This window comes from Protopterus annectens, chromosome 9.part0 (genome assembly GCF_019279795.1).
Source record: "Protopterus annectens isolate FY-2018-M chromosome 9.part0, PAN1.0, whole genome shotgun sequence".
Classification (NCBI taxonomy): domain Eukaryota; kingdom Metazoa; phylum Chordata; order Ceratodontiformes; family Protopteridae; genus Protopterus; species Protopterus annectens.
Genome location: NC_056743.1, coordinates 318901854 through 318923564, shown reverse-complemented (window position 1 = coordinate 318923564; position 21711 = coordinate 318901854). Strand labels below are relative to the sequence as shown.

Sequence of the window (21711 nt, the reverse complement as noted above, 5' to 3'; positions counted from 1 at the left end):
TGCCAGACCCTGTCACTGCTGCTCTACAAGAAGCTTCCAATGAATCAAATCCATATTACAAAGTATGTTTTCCCACTTGTTCAGTTGCATGTAACAAATCTTGCATTTCCTTGTAATCAGGCTGTTCTGTATGTGTGAGCATTTTTTGTTTTAATTGAGACATCAAAAATTGTTGATATTTCAGCATGTGAAACTGGCAATTTAAGGCCCTCATAGCTAGAGTTGCTGAGGTATATACTTTCTTTCCCCATCTGTCTAGTGCTCTAGAATCCCTTTCATAGGGCACAGGATTTTTAGCAATAGAGGCCTTAACCCCTTTGGGACCCTGGGAAATGGTTTCTGGGTCAGCAACAGGGCTTTTATATAGGAATTTGTGCGAGTCAGGGACTCTGTAGTATCTGTCTGGTTTGGTTGGTGCAGGAGGTAGTGAATATGGGTTAAGGCTAGTTTCTGAATAAACATCATCCACAATGTCTAACACAGGTGGAATAGCAAGTGGTCTGTGCTGGGGTAGTAAAAGGAACTCTCGGAGCCTTTTCTTACAATCAGAGTAATCCTGGCCTTCGCAGTGGAAATGTTCCCTCATGGTATGTAAGGTTTCCCCAAAAGAGTAGTCTTCTGGGGGAGGTGCAGAAGGGATAGACTCTTCAGCATCAGAGTCTTCATAAGGGGGAAAGGAATATTCCTGTTCCTCAGAAGAGTCTGAGGAAATTGAAACCTGGTCAGAGGAAGCGTAGTCCTCCTCCTGTCTTGGCCTTTTATCAGGAGGGGGATGGGAACCCCTGATTAGGGTAATTAAGTCTTCAGCCATCTTATGCATCTGTTTCTTAGGCATGGGGCCTTGTACTGGAGACTGCTGTACAGTCTTCTTTGTTTTTAAAGGAGTTTTCAGCTTTGCATAGGATTTAATAGTGAGTGTAGTCGGTCTGAAGACACCTTCTGCAACTGAAGGCATTTCAACTGCACCGGAATCTCCTTCAGGCATGGAGTCAGAAGGGCCTAAAGGTTTCCAACACTGATTGATTACTTGATATTAAATTTACAACATAAAGTTTCTGATAAAGGTAAACTTTCATACATACATAAACTTATCAGACAAGAAACTTTTTACAGTGTAGATTCATACTGGAATTATTTCACTTCTATTAATGGGGACCCACCAAATCAACAAGATAAACAATATATACTGGAATCTGCTTATAGAACTACGTCTTCCATTGTCTGGAGACTTTATACATGGAAATTTTTACATAGATGTTTTTATACACCTTTGATGATGAATAAAATAAATAATAAAGATAATCTATGTAAGAGATGTAATGTAGAAATTAATGCTGACTGGGCTCATATGTTTTATGACTGTATAAAATTGAAAGAATACTGGAAGTCAATTACTGAATTTTTGCAGGCTCTTTTTACAGATAATTTCATTATTTCTAAATCTCTTATATTATTCAACACACCTGTACCTCAAAGTGTTAAAAAGGTTAAGCTTCCCTTGTTATGGTCTATTCTAGCAGTGGCTAGGAAAATAATAACTAGAAATTGGATTTCAGATACACCTCCTTCGCTCAATGAATTTAAAAATGTTATGAATATAGTGTGCCATATGGAAATAAACACAATTAGGACTAGAACAAATAAAAAACATCTTATTTTATTGTATGGGATAATTTACAAAATTTGTTAAAAAAATTTTAATTTCAATAGCATGGTATTTTAGTTTAATTAATTGATCTGATTGTAGTGGATGTCTTTGTAAATACTTTAGTTGTTTTGTTGAATATTATAATAATACCTATTTTTAATTACTTGTATAAAATTGTTATGATATTTCTCTTATATGTTAAAACAATAAACCTGTTTTGAAAAAAAAGAAGGGCCTAAAGGTAAAGGATGTGGAGGTCTAGCAATCTCTGCTTGTGAATCGGATGTCGCCTGGGGTTCTAAATCAGCGGTCATCAGGGGCTGCATAGGCGCCTCACTGAAAACTGGAGAACCGGCGACTGGCCTAGCAGAGGCCTCGGAGTCTGGTTTGGGTCTCGGCTGCCTGTCTTTATCTTTGCGTTTTTTGTGCATTCCAGTCGTCGGCTGCTCCGACGGCATGGTATAATTAAATTTCCTACCAAAATAATGTTGGGCGAAATCAAACTGACGTTTAATAGTTTGTTTATTAAACCTAGCACAAAACCGACAACCTGTGACATCGTGGTCTGGGCCTAGGCAAGGAATACAATAAGAATGAAAGTCCTTATGAGGTATTTGCTTCCCACAAGAAATGCAATTGTTAACTTTTTCTGACATCGGACTGAGGCAAGAAAGGGTTCCCCAACGGGGTACTTAGCTTTACTGAAGACTTCGGTCTGAAATTCAATTTGAAAATCTCAGGAGTCGGCCGACTGGCACTTGCGAACTGCTTCTGTTTCGGGCACAGCACGGCAAGAAATACTGAAGAAAATGGCATCAGATGCATCTTATATACCCCTGGCGCACTGACGTCAGGGAAGAAGCGACAGCAACTGACGCCGGACCAAGACTTTGGAACTCTGGCCGACTGCGGGACCGCCTGACGGCAGGATAACCCAAGTGTGATGACTGCAGCAGTGTAACACGATGAACATCATCAGACTTGGATACTCACGTGAACAATTCTCTCTCTCTCTCTTGCATTATCATGCTTCTACAAGAGTCAGAAAATCCTTTTATTTGGTCCAGTTAATTTACAAGGGAATATATTTTCAAGATCAAAAAATAACTTTACCACTGTACTCTTCCATTATTAGAACCATCATCGAATACAATGCCACTCTGCTGTGTATAAATCCAAGTATATCGCTCAACTGGAAAGGGCCCAATGATTTTAAACCCACCACCAAAAATTAAAGGCTGTAAATCCTTCAACTGCTGTGATAGATTAACACCTTCCCTTACACCCAGCAGCCTACCAGCTATTCCATGGTGATCTACGTCTCGTTTTTCAAGCCATGAAAGACTTATCCTATTTCACTTCTTATTACTTTGCAAAAACCTTTGGCTCTAAGAACACCCATACTAGGGACCTATATTTATTCCAACAAAACTTGCTGGAGAGATAGGTTTCTAAATCGATGTATTCCCAGCCTATGGAATGTTACCTCTAAAAAGTCACGCAAAGTACTACTTTGCCTTTAAGTTTAGTCTTGATGACTGGTTGGATATAATTTACTCTAATATCATTATGAAAATTTCTGCTTGATTTCCGGGGTGGGCACTATTAAGTACTCATAAAGGGTGGCAAAAACTTTTAAGTGTTCTACTTACAGGAGTGTACAGGTAGGAATCTTTAAGTCCCTTTGACTGCTTGTCTAACACTGCCTGGGTCTGTAGCACTGTCAAATCACTAATGAGTGAACACCTATTCGAACCTTTTTTCATCAAAACCACTAATCATCGAACAGCAAATTTTTCCTAGGGCAAACCAACGGTTGGCCACCATCTGAAATTGGCTCTTGTCCCCACTATAGTGCGATCTTGGAGTTGGTATATTTAGTTAGCAGGTTGTGGGGGCACAGCCCCCCACCTGAGTAGGTTTTAAAGTTTATGACTTTTTTCACGGTCGATGGCTGGCCTACCATTGGTATGCCCTAGCTAAAATTTTGATTAAAATGGCATTTGATGATTAATGGCTTCAATAAAAAGGTTTGACAAATAGGTGTTTGCTCATTAGTGATTTGACGAAGTGATATAGACCCCTCCCCTATGTTCCTTTGCAGAGGTAAACAAGAAAGGTAAGAAGAAAAATAAAGTCAACAGAACAAAGTAATAGCATGCAGTGCCACTGATCCAAGTTTTGAAAAATGCCAGAATTAGTAAGGGAGACAACACCTCAGAGACAGCTCCTATTACATACTGTAAAGAATAGCTGAGGGGACATACAACTTTGCTATCAGACTTCCACAAAGAGAAGGACTACCAGCTCTTCCAGTGCGTGTTCATAAAACAAAGTGCAATGTTTCTCAACTACTGAAAGCAATGCTCTGAAACAGGAAAAAATAAATTCAAAAAGATTACTAATCTTAATACAACTGGTCCCAAATTGCAGGAAATGAGCACTTAAGCCCACTATCACCATACCTGAACTTCAGAAAACATCACTTAGAAAAGCAGATGACAGGAGATTAAAAAATGTCACAGAGAAAGAAAAATAACACAGTCCTGCATTAATGCTAAAAAACAGATGCCAAAAGTGCCAAGTGTTGAAATCCACAGCATACCCTTTTATATACGAATGGGTTTCAGTACTACACTCACCTGGAAAACTGATACTGGCATTTTCTAGCAAAGTCACATAGCCTGTCACATTGCTTGGGATGTGGATTTCACGGATTTCATGAAGACGATTAGGATGTTTTCCAACAGTCACTGAAACCTGCTGCGGCATGTAACTTTGATCACCAGCTGCCACTGCAAAAGATAGGTGTCTCAGTATAATCCCTGGTTTGAGCCGCAACCTGAAAATAAAATCAAAAGAAACCCGATTGTTGAACAGAACTACAACAGCAACAGCAGTATCTTTTAAATGTACTCATGCACACCCCCCTTTTTTTAAACAAAAGTACAGGCATTGAGCACATACTGAGGGTTTTCATTTTTTTCATTGTCAGAAATGACAGAATAATTTTTCAGATGATTCAGTCTGCAGGGTGTAAAGCTGCAGCAAAGCAATGTTTTAATAAATGTGACAATATGGAGTATAGCACTTAAAATGCTGGACTGTGAAGTAATGATATGTACAACTTCAATTTACATACTATGCAACTTACAGCAAGTTACTGAAATTCTTGTCTGCATGACCCTCTAACAGCTTTAAGACTTCTGCTGACTGGATTCAATCTGATGGAGTAGTACTGTGGGAATCTTTCTCTTCTTTAAAGGAAGGAAAACAAAATGAACTATATAGCCTCTGTTGATTATCAACAGCACCAAAATATCCTATGCGACTGCCTGACAGGCTTGTGGGTGCAGGGATAAGTGCCCCCCAACTACCTCCAGAGGGTGGAGGTAGTCAGACAATTCTTTAGGAGCACTGAAAGGATTTCTCAGAAAAAGGACAGTGAAACCCTTGATTATGCAGTCTGCCTCTAGGGCGATATCCATTAAAATTGTCCCCCCTCTGCCTGCAGGAACATCCAGGTCAAACCTTTGATATTTCCTGAACCACATCTTCTTGCCACGTCTCTGATTTCTGGAAAACATTCTCTGAGGGGTGGAAGAAAGGATCACAAATTCAGAAACTTCTTTCCATCCTGCTTGCTCCTGGTGAGAGTACCTTTAACCTTTGGCCCAAAGAGCGTGGAGCCATCAAAAGCAGCGTTAAGGAAGGATACCTTTAAACCCTTTTACAAAGTCACATAATTGCATCCAGGTGTGCCAGCAGATGGCTAGGCTGGTACCTGCTGCTCTAGCTGTGTCATCAACTGCAACGGAAAGCAGACACATGAATATGTTAGACACTGACTGTAAGGCAGCCAACTGGGACTCCACTGCATTCTAAATGTTCAATGGTAGGTTACCCGAGAGGGGCGTGGCGAGGTCCCTTTGTCATGTCCTTCTGGAAAAGCTTTATGTTGGCTAGGTAGTTTAGGCCTCCAAATGTGAATGTCGCCAAAGCATACAGCTATTTCCTAGATCTGTCCAGCATTTTAGATTCCCCATTAGGCGAATCATGTGTCTGTGGTACTGACAAACTCATTCTATGTTGTGCAACTTAAAAACAGAGGTATGGTAAGTTCATTGTTCCACTGTATTTCTCACTCATCAGACCTATGGAGTACAATGCCCCCTCCCCTTTAGTATGCACCTAACCAAGTACATCCAACAACTGAACACCCGCAGAGGTTCCTCCCTAAAAGAATACAGAGTATAAATAACATGTCCTTTGCAGACCACCTCAAAGCCGTATCTCTGAATTCTGTCTCCTACAGGAGGAGAGACTTATGCTTGGCAAACAAGGCATCTTCAGTCCAAACTGATAGATTTCCTTCATGCCTGCACAGCAAACTGCACCAGAATTTATCATTCTAAAGACTTGAACATTGCCTGTGATATAAAAAAGACATGCTGGAGAGAGAGGTATTTATCACTTCCCCTCTGTGGGATAGGTTCTCTTCTATGTGAAGCAGCATCCCTCCCTAAACCAACTGAAATGTAACTTGGACAACTAGATGGGGAATTGGAAATTTGCCCCATATGTCTCTAATGGACACAGCAGTCTGTAAACTGGGGAACTCAGCACTGAGAATTCATTACACAGTTCTCTCCAATAATAATGCAGACACCACATCACACAGTCAAGACCCTACTGTATTCAGACAGACACAGAGCTATGAATCAGACTTGATTTGTGTCTTTCGGCTTTTCCCGGTTAGGGGTTGCCACAGCGGAACTCCGGTCCGCTAATGAATGGCAGTAGAGTAGAGTTAGGCTTGCCGGGCCTAACGCACAACCTTCAACGAAGGAACGCCTATTCATGCATGTCGTCACACAGAAGACGCTCTAACTGTGAGTCGACAACGCTACCGCAGCACCACCACACTCTCTATATGGCTTTAGAACAGAAAAATATTTCAATACAAGCTGGAGAAAAATATTACTTTTTTCAACAGTTGTTGCATAAGGAGACCCCACATATTTGTGAGGAACAAATGGGCAGAATTCCAAATTCACCTTTACCAGATCACTTCAGTGCAAATGACAAATGTGTGTTTGTAAATGGTTCAAGATTTTATGAAGACTGTACACCACATTAATACAATTTATTTTTAACATTTTATCATTAAAAAATTAAAAATGTTTAATTTACACAAACCCAACAAAACCAGAGATGCATATGATCAAGCTGCATGGGCACATGTCAGCCCAATGAGCTGGAGTCTGTTTTATATGCTATACAACAGTACGGAGATGGTCACTGCACATTATTAGTTACAGTTCTCATGTAGTAACAGCCCTCATTATATATCTGGAAATTTGGGCCATTAGGGGATTTGTAGACAGTAACGGTGAACCATTACAGTATGCAAAGGTCCAGAAGGAATTAAATGATTTAGAGTTGGAAAACAGATATAAATGGAATACTTGAAAGGTAAACGCACATCAGGCAAAAGATATTAATCTTCACTTTCTTGGCAAATCCACAGCTGATGCAGCAGCAAAAAAAAAATGCCAGAGAGGGGACTTCCTTTATATCCAGAACAGTGTGAAGAAAACAAGGTAGAAGGTATCACAGATGTCAGCTAAGACAGCTCATCAGTTGAAATGGATTTAATAAAGATTCAAAGAATGCATTGAGATGCTGATGAACTAGCACAATGTGAGGTTGCTACTTCACTTCATGTAGTAAAGTTGTATACGTACAAAACGGTGCAAGGGGCACTTATATCCCACAAATCAAAATCCTTGGTTAAACATTTAAATAAAATACAACCACCAGTTGCTAGGCCATTTAGGCTTCCCGAGAACTTGACCTATTGTAAAGCACAAGGGCTGGAAACCTCAGCTAAAAAGGCTTGTAAAGAAACACATGAGGATTACATAATTAGAAGTTATGTACCGTACCCTCCAGCTGATGTGTCGCTTCTCTCTCTGATCTGTTTCTGAGCCGACCCCCTGCCGCTCTCGCAACTCTGGCTCAGCTCGAGCTCCCCTTTTAAGCAGCCCGAAAGCAACCCCTATATGGCATGAGCAAGGCGGCGCGGAACAGATCTTCTTACGCTAACTCTACTTACCCTAACAAAGACTATCCTAACAGAATTAGGAAACAATGGTTCTAAAAGAGAAATCCTCAAACAACGCATCGGAGGAAACAATCTAATAGGAACTCCTGTCCAGGCCCAGGGAAGGGGCTAAATAGTCCTAGTGGACTCTGGAGTCAGAAATAAAATGTGTAAATGTCTCTGAGGAAGAAGTGGAGCAACCAAGCAGTCAGGGGAGAGAGGAGCAATGGCCCGCTGGCTGTTGAGAGAGAATGGCCCGGTACAAGGACCACTGGTGGATCAAAAGCCGGAAACTGGGTCCAGATGGTGAGGCTGCAGAAGAAGGTGACCATGCAGAGACGCAGACCAAATGACCAGAGGCCAATATGGAAAAATGAGGATCAATTTGCTTCAAAACGGATGAACGGGTGACTTGTGAGAAAAGGGAAAAGGAAGAAATCCCGGTCTGCCAACTGGGTTAGAGAAGCTCTCTCAGGGTTGACCTGGAAGGAAGATAGGGGTTGAAATAATAGTCTGGTTGTTTGTTTTTTTGAGGGTAAAAGAAAGCAACAAAAGTGCCCCACTTCAGAAAAATCTGATCCACTACAGATTGATTGAGAGACCACTTGAGACCGCGAGGCATCAGAATCTCTAGATCTGCCCCGCCTGGTCCAATAGGTTGGGGGACTTGTAATTGCTATCAGATCAGATGAGGAAGAGATCTTCATCGCCAAAGTCTGAGAGCTCGACGGCATAGCGGATGATACCTGGTTCCTGCCTGTTTGTTGATGCTGCAATAGTCCCCGTGGGAAGAAGAGGGCTTGCAACTTGCAACGCTAAAAGCACTCCAGCTCATCTCTAGTGGTGCATGGTATTCATGGGCTTCTGCGCCGCCCCGCGGACCATCCTGCCTCTGGAATGCCCCCCCAACTCATAATAAAGGTCGTTATATCAGGGACCCCAGGACAAATGATCTGATCTTGTTGCTTTGTAACAGCGAACAAATTTTGGATGTCCAGAATTCTTGATTCTGATCTCTGGCTAACATTTTGACATTGACGTTAAATTAATTCTCATAAAGGTGATAGATTGGCAAGGCAGCAGAGAAGATTTTTCGGATTTTTACTTCTTACTTTCCTTCCTGCAAAGCTGTAGGGTGTAGTCTCTCTGGACTGAAAGCTGACACTTGTGGTGGCGAGGAGGAGCTCGTCAGTCTAAGGAACACCTGGAATCCTAGATCGCCTCAGGTGAGCTGTGACCACCCTGCTGCATTTGGTAAAACACTCTGGGGGGAAGTGAGGAGGCCAAAGGGCAGTGCTCTGAAATGACTGGTCCCTGGTCGAAGCTGAGAAACCTTCTGAGCCGCCTGGCCTGTGAATCTTTGTAGCACGCGATCCTGAAGGTCTATAGAGCACATCCAGTTTCCCTTGCCCAGAAAGGGCAGAATGGACTGAGTGCGTGATCATGAAATCTCTTTCTTGACATCTGGTTCAGATTGCTCAGGTCTAATATTGGTCTCAATCTCCGAACTGAGTAGGATTCGGATCCTACTTGGTCGGCCGGCACTGTCTCGGCTCTTTCTTTTCTGGGAGTTTGAAACCTTCTGTTTCTGCAAAATCCCTTTGACTCAAATCAGAAGGAGGGTGAGATGTCTGAAGGGATTGAAACCTTTCAAAGGGATCTGTCTAACCCATGGATATGTCGGCCTACATTCTGGGTACTGGGATCTCTTTGGGATAGGAGTGAGGCCACTGCACCTTCCAACCTTCCTCGGGAGTGGACAGTGGGGTGGGAGATCGGCAACAGGCTTCCGGCTGAAAAGGAAGAGCTGAAGCCTGGCCCTGTTGCCCTGGTTCTGAGGACCCCCGCCTCTGGGGCGGCGTTTCATCTCTGCTACCCTCTACCCTGGCCCGGTAAAGCGGTGTCCGTGTAGCTCCTTTTGGGCTTTGGAACCACACTTCCCCTTTCTCCCTTCTTGGGATATGGTCTAGGAGAGGAAAAAAATTGACTCCAACGGCAGAAAGAGTTTTACCATCCTGCTCACACCTGGTCAAGGTATCCTTCACCTGAGGTCCAAACCCATAGAGACACCTTTGCATCTAACTGTTTATCTTTGGGGGGATAATGAATTTGGGATGGCCGTAATGAATTTTGGACAATCTTCTGGGACAGGTTCCACAGACTCTGGAGTTACCCCACCCACGAGCCGGCGGAGACAGACAGGGGTGGAGGGCGGAGGTCGGGATCCAAAAGGTCGGGATCCAATCATCAGCGGAGGGAGGGGCAGGAGGAGGGCCCCCCTCTGTTTGAGAGAGGCTCAAGAGCCATGATGTCTGAAAAAGGAGACAGGGGACCGTGGGGACCCTCCCCTCCTCATCTAAGTCGGTATCATCAGTAGTAGACTCAGGGGAGTCTGTGTACAAGTCCGATGCCACTAGCCCCCTCGGAGCCCACAGGAAAAACTCCGACGACCGGATCCCTCCAAGGAGGGTCCCATGAGGATATCGTTAGGAGCGAGGGAGCCGGATCAAGGCATCGTCACAGTGCATCAAACAGTCGCTGCCCCGCCCGAACTCCCGTGTGTCTGGGTGTGGAGGAGGAGGTTCAAGTTTGGGGATGGGGGCAAGTCTGTTTGAGACGGGCTATGGAGCATTTAGGCCAGTGCCTGACTTCAACAGCCTGCTTACCACCCTCTCTAAATCGTGTATAGAGACAGCTGGAAGATCTCGGTAGTCTCCACTTGCCATCATGGGATATAGGGTTGCGAGCCGGTGGAAAGGAGTTCTCGAGCTAAAGCAAGTGCAGAGTCGGAGCCGAACCCATCCAGCAAGAATGAAGGCGAGATTGACAACTTAACATTATGTTTTCAGGCAAACTCTATGTTAAAAAAGCCTCATTTAGAAAAAGAGTACCAGTCCCAGAGGGAAAGTACAGTTTTGTTCATATCATAAATGTAGATGTTAGAGTGTACACCCTGCTGCAGTCATCACACTTGGGTTATCCTGTCATCAGGCGGTCCCCGCAGTCGGCCTGAATTCCAAAGTCTTGGTCCGGCGTTGGTTGCTGTTGCTTCTTCCCTGACGTCAGTGCGCCAGGGGTATATATGATGCATCCAACGCCATTTTCTTCAGTTTTTCTTGCCCCAGATGTCAGGTGCCCCCAAAAAGGTGGTCAGTAATTAGTACCAATCTAAAAAATTTAGCACAAACACAACATCCCTCCAGCTATCAGCAAATACATCACAAAGGTATTGTAAAGATTTAGTTAGGTCAGAGGGGATGGAGGGAGGGTAACCTGGACTGCAGCAGGGTGTACACTCTAACATCTACATTTATGGTAGGTACAAAACTGAAATATGTTCATCGTGTTACCCTGCTGCAGTCATCACACTTGGGTAGAATCCCAAAGCTAAGGATGGGAGGAGGAGTCACAGAGGGTTAGAGGAGGCTAAAAGGCCCTGCAGAACTGCAGTGGCAAAGCCAGCTCTAGTCTTAGAGTAAAGTGGTAAGTGGTAGTGTTTGGTGAAGGTGTGTACTGAACTCCAAGTTGCAGCTTCCAAAATATCCTTGGTTGGCACCCCCCTGAGGAAGGCTGTAGATGTAGCTGCTGCCCTGGTAGAGTGGGGCCTTATAGTAGCAGGAACTGGTTTTCCATGATGGGTATAGCAAAAACGAATGCAATGTCCTATCCATTTGGAAATGGTCTGTTTTGATATAGCCTTCCCTTGTGAAGCTGCAGCATAGGATACAAAGACCTGGTCAGATTTTCTGAAAACCTTAGTTTTATCCAAGTAGTAACGTAGTTGCCTGTGAATGTCCAAGGAGTGCAGGAGTCTTTCTCCTTTGTTCTGTGGATTTGGAAAGAAGGTGGGTAAGTGGATGGTTTGATTTAGAGCCACACTGGCTACCACATTAGGCATGAAGGAGGGATTAGTTCATAGAGAAACTCTGTCTTGATGGAAAATGAGGAAAGGCTCTACTGCCATTAGTGCCTGAAGCTCTGAGACTCTTCTGGCTGAAGTTATTGCTAGCAGCAGGGCAGTCTTCCATGATATAAACTTTAGATCAGCAGAGAAAGCTGGTTCAAAAGTAGGTAGCGTAAGTTTTTCCAGAACAAAGTTGAGGTCCCAGGTTGGTGTAGGTGCTCTCCTGGGGGGCCTAATGTTTTTGGCCCCTCTGAGAAACTGCCTTAGAAGCGCTTGTGAAAATAAGGGAGGATCCGTGTTGTAGTGGGCTGAAATAGCTGAGGCGTGGATTTTAATAGACGAAAAAGAAAGTCCTTTGTGCAACATCTCAGTTAAATACTGTAGAATCTGAGGTATGTGAGGCTGAAGGGTATTTTGGCCTTTAGCTTGGTTCTAGGCGCAAAACCTTTTCCATTTGTCCGAGTAGGCCTTCCTGGTGCTGGGCCTCCTAGCTTCCAGAATAACATCCATAACTGCTTGAGGAAGAGGAGCTGGCTGGTTGCTTAGGTGATTTGCCATGCAGCCATATTTAAGGTTTTGAGCTGGCTGTGTAGAATCTGATTGTCTTGCTGTATGAGCAAATGAGCAATTTGTGGTAAAATCCAAGGTGGGCCCTGGGCCATATTCCTTAGTAGTCGGTACCAGTGCTGGCGTGGCCAGTCTAGGGCTATGAGTATCATTCTGGGTCTCTCCTTCCTGACTTTCAGAAGCACCTTTGAGAGAAGGGGCAATGGAGGGAAGGCATATACTGTCAGGTTTTTCCAACTGAATGAGAGTGCGTCCACTTTCCAAGCTTGATGGTGAAGCGTCCTTGTACAAAATTTTGTTAGCTGATAGTTTTGGGGGCTGGCAAACAGATCTATGTCTGGGTGGCCCCATTTTTGAGTTATCATTACAAATACTTGCGGATCCAGTTTCCACTCGTGGGGATCCTTGATGTTTCTGCTGAGGTCGTCTGCCAATGTGTTCTTTTTTCCTGGCAGGAATTGAGCTTGTAGCTGAACTTGGTAAGCCAGTGCTGTGTTCCACAAGGTCATTGCTTGCCTGCATAGAGGGTAGGAGTGTGTACCCCCTTGTTTGTTTATGTACCACATTACTGTGGTGTTGTCCATCCTTATTGTAAGCTGTCCTGGATGCAAGAGGTTCTTGAAGGCTGTCAGGGCATTCTGTACAGCTAGCATTTCTTTTTGATTGATGTGCAGATTCCTTTGATCTGCAGTCCATATGCCTTGAACGCACTGTCCTGCCATGTGTGCCCCCCAGGCATAGTCCGATGCATCTGTTGTCATAGTTTGCCTGGCTGGGGGCAAGATGAGAGGCTGACCCTTGTTGAGGTGACATGCCTGTGACCACCATAGAAACTCTTGTTGAAGGCAGGGAATGAGAAATATCATTGCGTCCAAGCTGTGGCTGTGTTGAGACCATACGCTTTTTAGGTACCACTGTAATTTCCTCATATGCAGCTTTGCAAATGGTATTAGTAGTATGAAAGATGCCATGAAGCCCAAGGCCTGCAGAATTTTTCTTGCAGGGAGTTGGGTCTTTGTTGCCATTGTTTTGAAATATCGAGTCAGTTGTAGTTGTTTGTCTGGAACAGATAAGCCTTCTGGGCCATTGTATTCAAGCTGGCACCCAGGAATGTCATTTTGTGAGGGTACTAGTTTTGATTTATTTTCATTTCCTGTGTACCCTAGGCAACTTAGATGATGTTTTACAAAAGCCAGATGTTGTAAGAGGATGTCCTTGCTTTCTGCTTGGATGAGGCAGTCGTCCAGGTATGGGTATATATTTGAATTCCTCTTTGTCTGCAGTATGCAATTACTGGTGCCAGGCATTTTGTGAAAACCCTGGGCGCAGTGGATAAGCCAAAGGGCAGTGCAAAGAATCGGTAATGGGTTGTACCTGCAATGAAACTGAGGTATCTTCTGCAATTTTGTCTGATAGGGACATGCAGGTATGCCTCCTTGAGGTCCAATGTTACTAGCCATGCTTTCTTGCCCAACATGGGAAGAAGCTGCTGTAGTGTTAGCATCTTGAATTTGGGTACTTGTAAGAAGGTGTTTAGAATTTAAAGGTCCAGAATTGGTCTCCAGGCATTGTCCTTTCTGGGGACTAGAAAGAGTCTTGAGTAAAATCCTTGGCCTTGCTCCCGTGTAGGTACCAGTTGAATGGCTCTCAGGTCCATGAGAGCTGTAATTTGTTTTTGTGCCTCTGCCCATTGATTTTGTGGCAGGTTTGGCATTCCTCCTTTCATTGGCAAGGTGTGGAAATGGAATCTGTATCCTTGTGAAATTATGTCTAGGACCCATTTGTCCTTTGTGACTATGCGCCAGTTGTCTGAAAAAAAGTGCTAATTTTCCTCCCAAGGGAGCTGCCAAGAGAGTTTTGCTTGGCCATATGAGGTTTAAGTCATTGTGTTTGCCTTCTAGTAGTTTGGGGCCTGTCTTCTCCTCCCTTCTGTGTTGCAGTGCCCCACTGTCGAGGTTTGTAGTGGGTTTGTGGTTGTCCTCTGCCTCTTTGGCGTCTGTATTTACCCCTCTGTGGTCTGTCAGTAGCTGGAAAGGACCAATTTTTTGTTGGCCAATTTCTGCTGAAGCAAGGGGGCTGAACCTGTAAGAAATCTTTGACCGTCTGCATAGATTTTGCCTTATCCTCCATTTTCTTTAAGACTTCTTCTGCTTTAACTCCAAATAGGACATCCTGCTGTAAGGGAACATCTAGAAGCTTTGCTTTAACACGATCAGGCAGAGTTTGATCCTTTAACCAAGCATGCCTACGTATAACGGACACAGTAACAGCTACTCTACAGGAAGCTTCCAAGGAATCAAATCCACATTGTAAAGTATGTTTGCCCACCTGTTCAGCTGCATGCAACAGATCCTGCATTTCCTTCAATTCAGACTGTTGAGGGAGTGTGCTCATTTTTTGTCTTATTTGAGACATTAGAAATTGTTGGTATTTTAGTATGTGAAATTGACAATTTAGTGCTCTCATAGCTAGAGTGGCTGAGGTGTAAACCTTTTTCCCCCACCTGTCTAGCGCTCTGGAGTCCCTTTCATACGGTACAGGATTTTTTGCCATAGAAGCCTTAGCCCGTTTGCGACCCTGGGAGATGGTCTCTGGGTCAGCAACAGGGCTTTTATAAAGGAATTTGTGGGAGTCAGGCACTCTATAATATCTGTCTGGCTTGGCTGGAGCAGGAGGCACAGAATCTGGATTTAAACTAGATTCTAAGTAAACATCACCAACAATGTCTAAAACTGGGGGGATAGCAAGAGATCTGTGCCGGGGGAGCAAAAGAAACTCTCTGAGCCTTTTCTTTGAGTCAGGTTAGTCCTGACCTTCCCAGTGAAAATGTTCCCTCTTAGTGTGTAAAGTTTCCCCAAAGGAGTAGTCTTCAAGGGGAGAAGCTGAGGGAATGGAATCCTCAGCATCAGAATCTTCATAAGGGGGAAAGGTGTAATCTTGATCCTCAGAGGAGCCTGTGGAAATAGACACTTGTTCAGAGGAGGCATAATCTTCCTCTTGTCTAGGCCTTTTGTCGGGGGGGGGGTTGGGAACCCCTGATTAAAGAGATCAAATCTTCAGCCATTTTAAGCATCTGTTTCTTAGGCATGGGGCCTTGAACTGGAGACTGAAGTGCAGTCTTTTTAGGTTTAAGAGGAGTCTTAAGCTTAGGATACATTTTTATGGTAAGGGTCGTCATTCTGAAGACACCTTCAGAAACCGAAGGTGTTTCTGCAGCACCGGCTTCTCTTTCTGCAATGTCGTCGGTAGGGCCTAAAGAAAATAGCTGCGTCGGCCTAGCACTCTCCGCCAAAGGATCCGAAGCGGTCTCGGGTTCCAATTCTGCGGTAGCCAGGGGCTGCGTAGGTGCCTCACTGAAAACCGGTGAACCGGAGACCGGCCCAGCTGAGGCCTCGGAGTCTGGCTTGGGTCTAGGCTGCCTGTCCTTATCCTTGCGTTTTTTGTGCATGCCGGTAGTCGGTTGCTCCGAGGGCATGGTATAGTTAAATTTTCTACCGAAGTAGTGTCGTGCAAAATCAAAGCGTTGTTTTATAGTACAATTATTGAACCTAGCACAAAAGCGACAGCCAGTGACGTTGTCATCTGGGCCTAGGCAAGGTATACAATAAGAATGAAAATCCTTATGAGGTATTTGCTTCCCACAAGAAATACAATTGTTAACTTTTTCTGATATCGGTCTGAGGCAAGAAAAGTTTCCCCAACGGGGTACTTAGCTTTATTGAAGACTTTGGATCTGAAATTCGACTTCGAAAATCTCAGGAGTCGGCCGACCGGCACTTGCGAACTGCTTCTGCTTCGGGCACCAAGCGGCAATAAAGACTGAAGAAAATGGCGTCGGATGCATCACATATACCCCTGGCGCATTGACGTCAGGGAAGAAGTGACAGCAACCGACCCTGGACCAAGACTTTGGAATTCAGGCCGACTGCGGGACCGCCTGACGACAGGATAACCCAAGTGTGATGACTGCAGCAGGGTAACACGATGAACATCATGGTACAGTATGCAGACAGACATTGCAGGTCCATTTACCTTCTGAAAAAGGGTGCTACCACTACTTCTTGGTAGTTGTAAACACATTCAATAAGTAGGTGGAGGCTATTCCCACCAAGGATATGTCAACAATAACTACTGCATCTAAATTGAGGAGTAATATTTTTTCACACTGGGGATGGCCACATATCACAAAGTTGGATAACGGTACTCAATTCACAAGTCTGGTCATGAAGAAAGTGAGCAATCTGTTAGAATACAGCAGAAATGTCATGTTCCATATTACCCACAGTCTAACGGAAAGATAGAAAGAATGAATAGAACGATTAAGGAAAGACTTATTAAAGCCTGTACACAGAAGGGACCTAACTTATCATTCATTTTCCAGTTATTCTGCTGGAAATAAGGGCTTCACCCAATGATAAATTAGGAATTTCTTGGGGGTGGTTTTGTGTGCTATTTTTTTGTTTCTGGGGAGGTCCCGTTAACGAAAATGGTAGTTGGATGAGTTTTACGCTAAATATTCTTCTAGTTAGCATTATTGTGTCAGGGAATCCAAATGCCTTTACTGCCCTACTCATAAATCCCTACTTTAGTCTGTTGAATGCTTTCTCTGTATCAAGAGCCACCATCAACAGTGGTATTTTCTCACATTTTGCTCCCCTCTGGATTTTTATTGTTCTTTTAATGCTTGCTTCCCCTCCATAAAATCACATTGATCCATGTCTATCAGTGTTGGTAACTTCTTTGCCAATCTTTTAACTATTATAGACATGAACACTTTAAAATCATGGTTTAAAATTGAAATGGGCCTATATGAAGATGGGTCTGACGGATCTTTATCATCTTTAGGTATTTCAGCCACCACAGCTTTCTTCCAGGATGTTTGTGGTTCCCCTCATTTTAAAATACTGTTAAACAAAACCTTCCAGATCCTTATCACTGTCTTCCCTCCTAGCTTCCAAACTTTCACAGAAATACCATCTACTCCTGGGGACTTTCCTATGGATTTTGATTATATGTCACCATTTTATCTCATCTTCTCCTACCTTAACTATTAGTTGTTGAGCTTCCTCTACCACTATCCTTGGCATATATGTCTTTCACAAATGTTTTTGTTAGTGCTTTTTTCTTGATTTCCACATTCCTGTACTTTATACAAATTTTCATAAAATTTCCCAAATATCTCTAATACCTCTACAGGATCTATGGTTATTTTTCTTGTCATTGGCTCCCTTAGTCTGGCAACAACCCTTTTTCTGTTGCCTGGGTTGCTGTGCTATGAGTTTTTGTGCTCGGGAGTTACTGTCATATAATGTCATAAAATAGGCCGCGGTGGTGCAGCGGTTAGCATTGTCACCTCAAAGCAAGAGGCTCAACAGTTCGATTCTTGTCTAGAGCGCCTTTTGTGTGGAGTCTGCATGTTCTCCCCGTGGTCGAGTGAACCTTAAAGACATGCAGGCAGGTGCATGCGTTAATGGGTGTGCCATCTTTGAAGAGTGGACACCAGGCTGGTAACTCAACACCATAAAAATCCACTGCCAATCATAAGCGGACCAGTGATCCGCTGTGGCGACCCCTAACTGGGAAAAGCAGAAATTGTATGAGTTAATGACAGGGAGAGAAATGCCATTGAATTTTCCCTTTGACCCATCAGTGGGGAGACCGCCTCCTTACTTCAATATAGCACATCACCAGGTTTAGTTACAGACTTTACAGGAATCTATCAGGAACATAAATTTATTCCATGCAGCTAAAATGTACAAGATGTTAAGGGATTCAGCTGATGTCGTACAGCTAAAGCAGAGTCAACAAGTCACACTTAAAAAAGATTTGTATCTATTGGTTGGTTTACTTCAAATTGAGAAGGACCCAACACTATTCTCAAGGAGGTAGGACCTCTGGTGTATCAAATCAAGAGAAGTGACAAGAATCACAGGAACAGGAAATATAAAATCATGCATGTCGATCTAAAGTTTATTAAAATGTAGAAGTAACCCAAAGAAATTGATGCTGCTTTTTTGTGCTTTACAGATATTACTATGGTGAAGCACGATGTTACTTCTGGAATTGCCCAGTTATTTCAGAATGCATGCTGTTTTATTACAGTTAGGAAAAATCATTACATCAGACACTCAAGCCTTGCACAGGAGATGGGTGGTGCTGATGGTGGGATGACTGAAGAGCCTAACTGTATAAGAGACACATCAAGGGACCCTTGAACATTAAGGCTGCTCTTCCAGTACACCAGCAATGACTTAGAACCATATAGAGTAAGCCTCACTATTGCTTATTTTGATTTATTTACCTGGCATAAAGGAAAGTTGTGTAAAATCTTACCATAACCGTAGATGTCCTTCTCTTCCATGTTGCAGTATTCACCTGTGGGTTTATCCTTCTTCCCATCAGCTTGTTCGGCCAGGTTTCCAAAGCTTTTCCAGTCCCTGTTGGTGTGGGCATCTGACATGATGGCTGGTATGTGAGCCATAAAAGTGAAGTCTGCGCACACCAGTCCTCAGAACCAAGAAGCCACAGATGGAGCCAATCCTGACAGCATAGCCTGTATAGGAAATGAGGAGAGCAAGTGCAAGGGAGAACAAGGGGGATGGAGGGAGGGAAGGAATACTGCAACATGCAAGAGAAGAACGTATAAGGTTATGGTCAGATTTTAAACTTTCCTATGTCCTTCTATTCCAATGTTGCAGTATTCACTAGTGAGCGAGTACAAAAGCTCACTGCTGGTTGGGGGGGGGGGGGGTGATCTGGCTGAGGACTCCAGGAACCCACGCAGGACAGCCCTGGCAAATCCCGCTCTGGTCCTGGAGATGTGGTCCAGCTTGTAATGTCTGGTGAAGGTGTGCACAAATTACCACGTAGCAGCTTCCAGAATGGAGTTAGCATCGAGACCTTTAAAGAAGGCTCCAGAGGAAGCCATGGCCCTTGAGGAATGGGCTCCTACGTTGCCTGCTAGTGTCTTTCCATGGCATGAGTAACAAAAGGAGATGGCCCTAGCAATCCAAGACAAAATGGTTTGTTTTCCCACAGCTTTCCCCAGAGCCCTGGGGTGGAAGGAAGCAAACAGCTGGTCTGATTTGCATATAGGCTTGGTCTTATGCAAGTAGAAATGAAGTTGCCTGTGTACATCCAGAAAGTGAAGGACTTTCTCACAGTCTCCCTGAGGATATGGAAAGAAGGTGGGCAGGTAAACAGCCTAATTTAGGGAGAGGTCGTTAACCACCTTGGGGGTGAAGGAAGGATTAATCCTGAGGGTGACCCTGTCCATATGGAAAACTAGGAAGGGTGGAGTAGCCATGAGGGCTTGGAGCTCTGAGACCCTCCTGGCTTATGTCAAAGCTACTAGCAGTACTGTTTTCCAAGTGCAAAATTTCAAGTTAGCCTTGCCAGCTAGTTCAAAGGGAGGCAAAGTGAGTTTTCCCAGCACATAATTAAGATCTCAGTGAGGAGGAGTCTGTTTTCTAGGGGGTTTTAAGTGTAAATCATCTTTTAGGAATAGCTTGGCTGGATGTCTGGAAGCTAGTGGAGGCTCCCTAGGTAGGCAGACATGGCAGACAGGTGTGCTTTTAAGGAGGAGTAAGACAAGCCTGTCTTTAGCAGTTCACACAGGTAAGAAAGAATTAGAGGCAGGTCGCTATCCAGCAGCTCTATCTGCCTTTTTTGACACCAAATTGAAAACTTTCTCCATTTAGAGAGAGCTGATTTTCTTGTGTTTGGTTTCCTGGCCTCCTGCAGGACTGAGAGCACGACCTCATTGGACAGGTATCTGAAGGGAATCAGAATCCTATAAGCCACAAGGAGAGGTACAGGGATCTCCACTATTGGTGAATCTGTGTTCCCTTGTGCTGTGTGAGTAGATCCACTGAGGGGGGTAACTTGTGGTGATTGCCCTTGGATAGATGAAGTAGGGGGAAACCAGTGCTGCCTTGGCCAAAGGAGGGTCACCAACAAGATTTTTGGTGAGTCCTGCTGAATTTTCAGTAGGACTCTCTGGATCTGAGGAAGCCGCGGTAGTACAGCAGTTGCGTTGTTGCTTCACAGCGAGAGGTTCTCCCGTTTAATTCTCATTTAGTGTCCGGGGAGGGTCTTCTGTGTGGAGTCTGCATGTCCTCCCCGCAGTTGCGTGGCTTCCGAAAGACATGCGTGAATGGGTGTTCCTTCGCTGAAAGTTGGGCATCTGGCTGGCAACTCGGCACCATAAAAATCTACTGCCAATCATTAGCGGACCGGAGTTCCGCTGTGGCAACCCCTTACCGGGAAAAGCCGAGAAGACAAACAACTTTCTGGATCTGAGGGAAGGGGGGAAAGGCGTACAGGAATTTCCCCTTCCAAGATATTAAGAAGGCATCTGTGTGAAGAGCCTTTGGGTCGTGAATTCTGGAGCTATAGCTCTGGAGTTGCCTGTTTGTGGAGGAGGCAAACAGGTCTATCTGAGGAATAATGTGTGTGGAACAGATCTTGAAATACCTCCCCTTGACAGCATCCATTCATGACGGTCTGAGGAGGTTCTGCTTAAGGAGTCTGCCTGGCAACTGTGTTGGGACGGGAAGTAGGCTTCCTGGAGGGAGATCCCCTGGGAGACAGCTAGATCCCATACCTGTAGGGCTAGCCTGCAGAGGAGGTATGACTTCGTCCCTCCTTGTTTGTTCAAATACCACATCACTGTGGTGTTGTCTGTGATAATCTTCAGAACACCCTGTCTGAGGAAAGGTAGAAAGGCCTGCAGGGCCAGAAGTATGGCTGACATTTCCTTGTTGTTGATATGCCATTGTTTGTCTTTCAACAAACCGTGGACTGTTCGTGTCTAATGTTGTCCCCCAGCCCAGATCTGAGCCGTCTGTGTGCATGATCTGAGAAGGGGAGGGCAATTGTAGAGGAAGACCTGGGTTTAAGGTCACCTGGGCCAGCCACCACTTCAGCTCTTGGTGGAGGCAAGGGAGAAGTGGGATTCTGAACTCTAGGGGGCGAGAGTGCTGGGACCATACTGAGTGAAGATACCACTGCATCTTTCTCATGTGTAATCTTGCCAGTGACAGCCATGTGCCTGAGAAGTTTGAGGAATTCCCTCGGAGTCAGGGCGGGTGAAAGGAGGGCAGATTGAAGGTGTTGGGTCAGGGAAAGCACTTTTTCCTGAGGTAGGAAGGCCATCCTGAGGTCTGTTCTGATTCTGCATCCCAAGATGACAATGTCTTGTGTAGGATGTACTTTGGATTTGGGGAAGTTTATGAGGAATCCTAGAGACTGCTGTAGAAGCAGGAGGTCCTTTGTGTGGGCAAGAAGGGTTTGTCTGTCTGCTGCTTGAATGAGCAGGTCGTCTAGGTATGGGAAAATTTGCATACATCTTGTTCTGCAGTAAGCAATGACTGGGGCTAGGCATTTTGTAAATATCCTTGGAGCAGTGGAGTCCAAAGGGCAAGGCACAGAACTGAAAATGCATGGAGCCTGCTTTGAATCTGAGGAATTTCCTGGAGGATGCTT

At 44.4% G+C, this 21711-nt stretch overlaps 1 protein-coding gene across 1 annotated transcript in view; it reads right to left on the bottom strand.

Annotated features, from left to right (window-relative positions):
* The window catches only part of ZZEF1 (zinc finger ZZ-type and EF-hand domain containing 1), a gene marked incomplete in the record, with an annotated part of 3903331 nt that overhangs the window by 3663017 nt on the left and 218603 nt on the right, over nucleotides 1-21711 (bottom strand). The window contains 1 exon segment of the mRNA XM_044082903.1: nucleotides 4291-4490. Within this exon segment, the coding sequence (XP_043938838.1) occupies nucleotides 4291-4490 (200 nt within the window).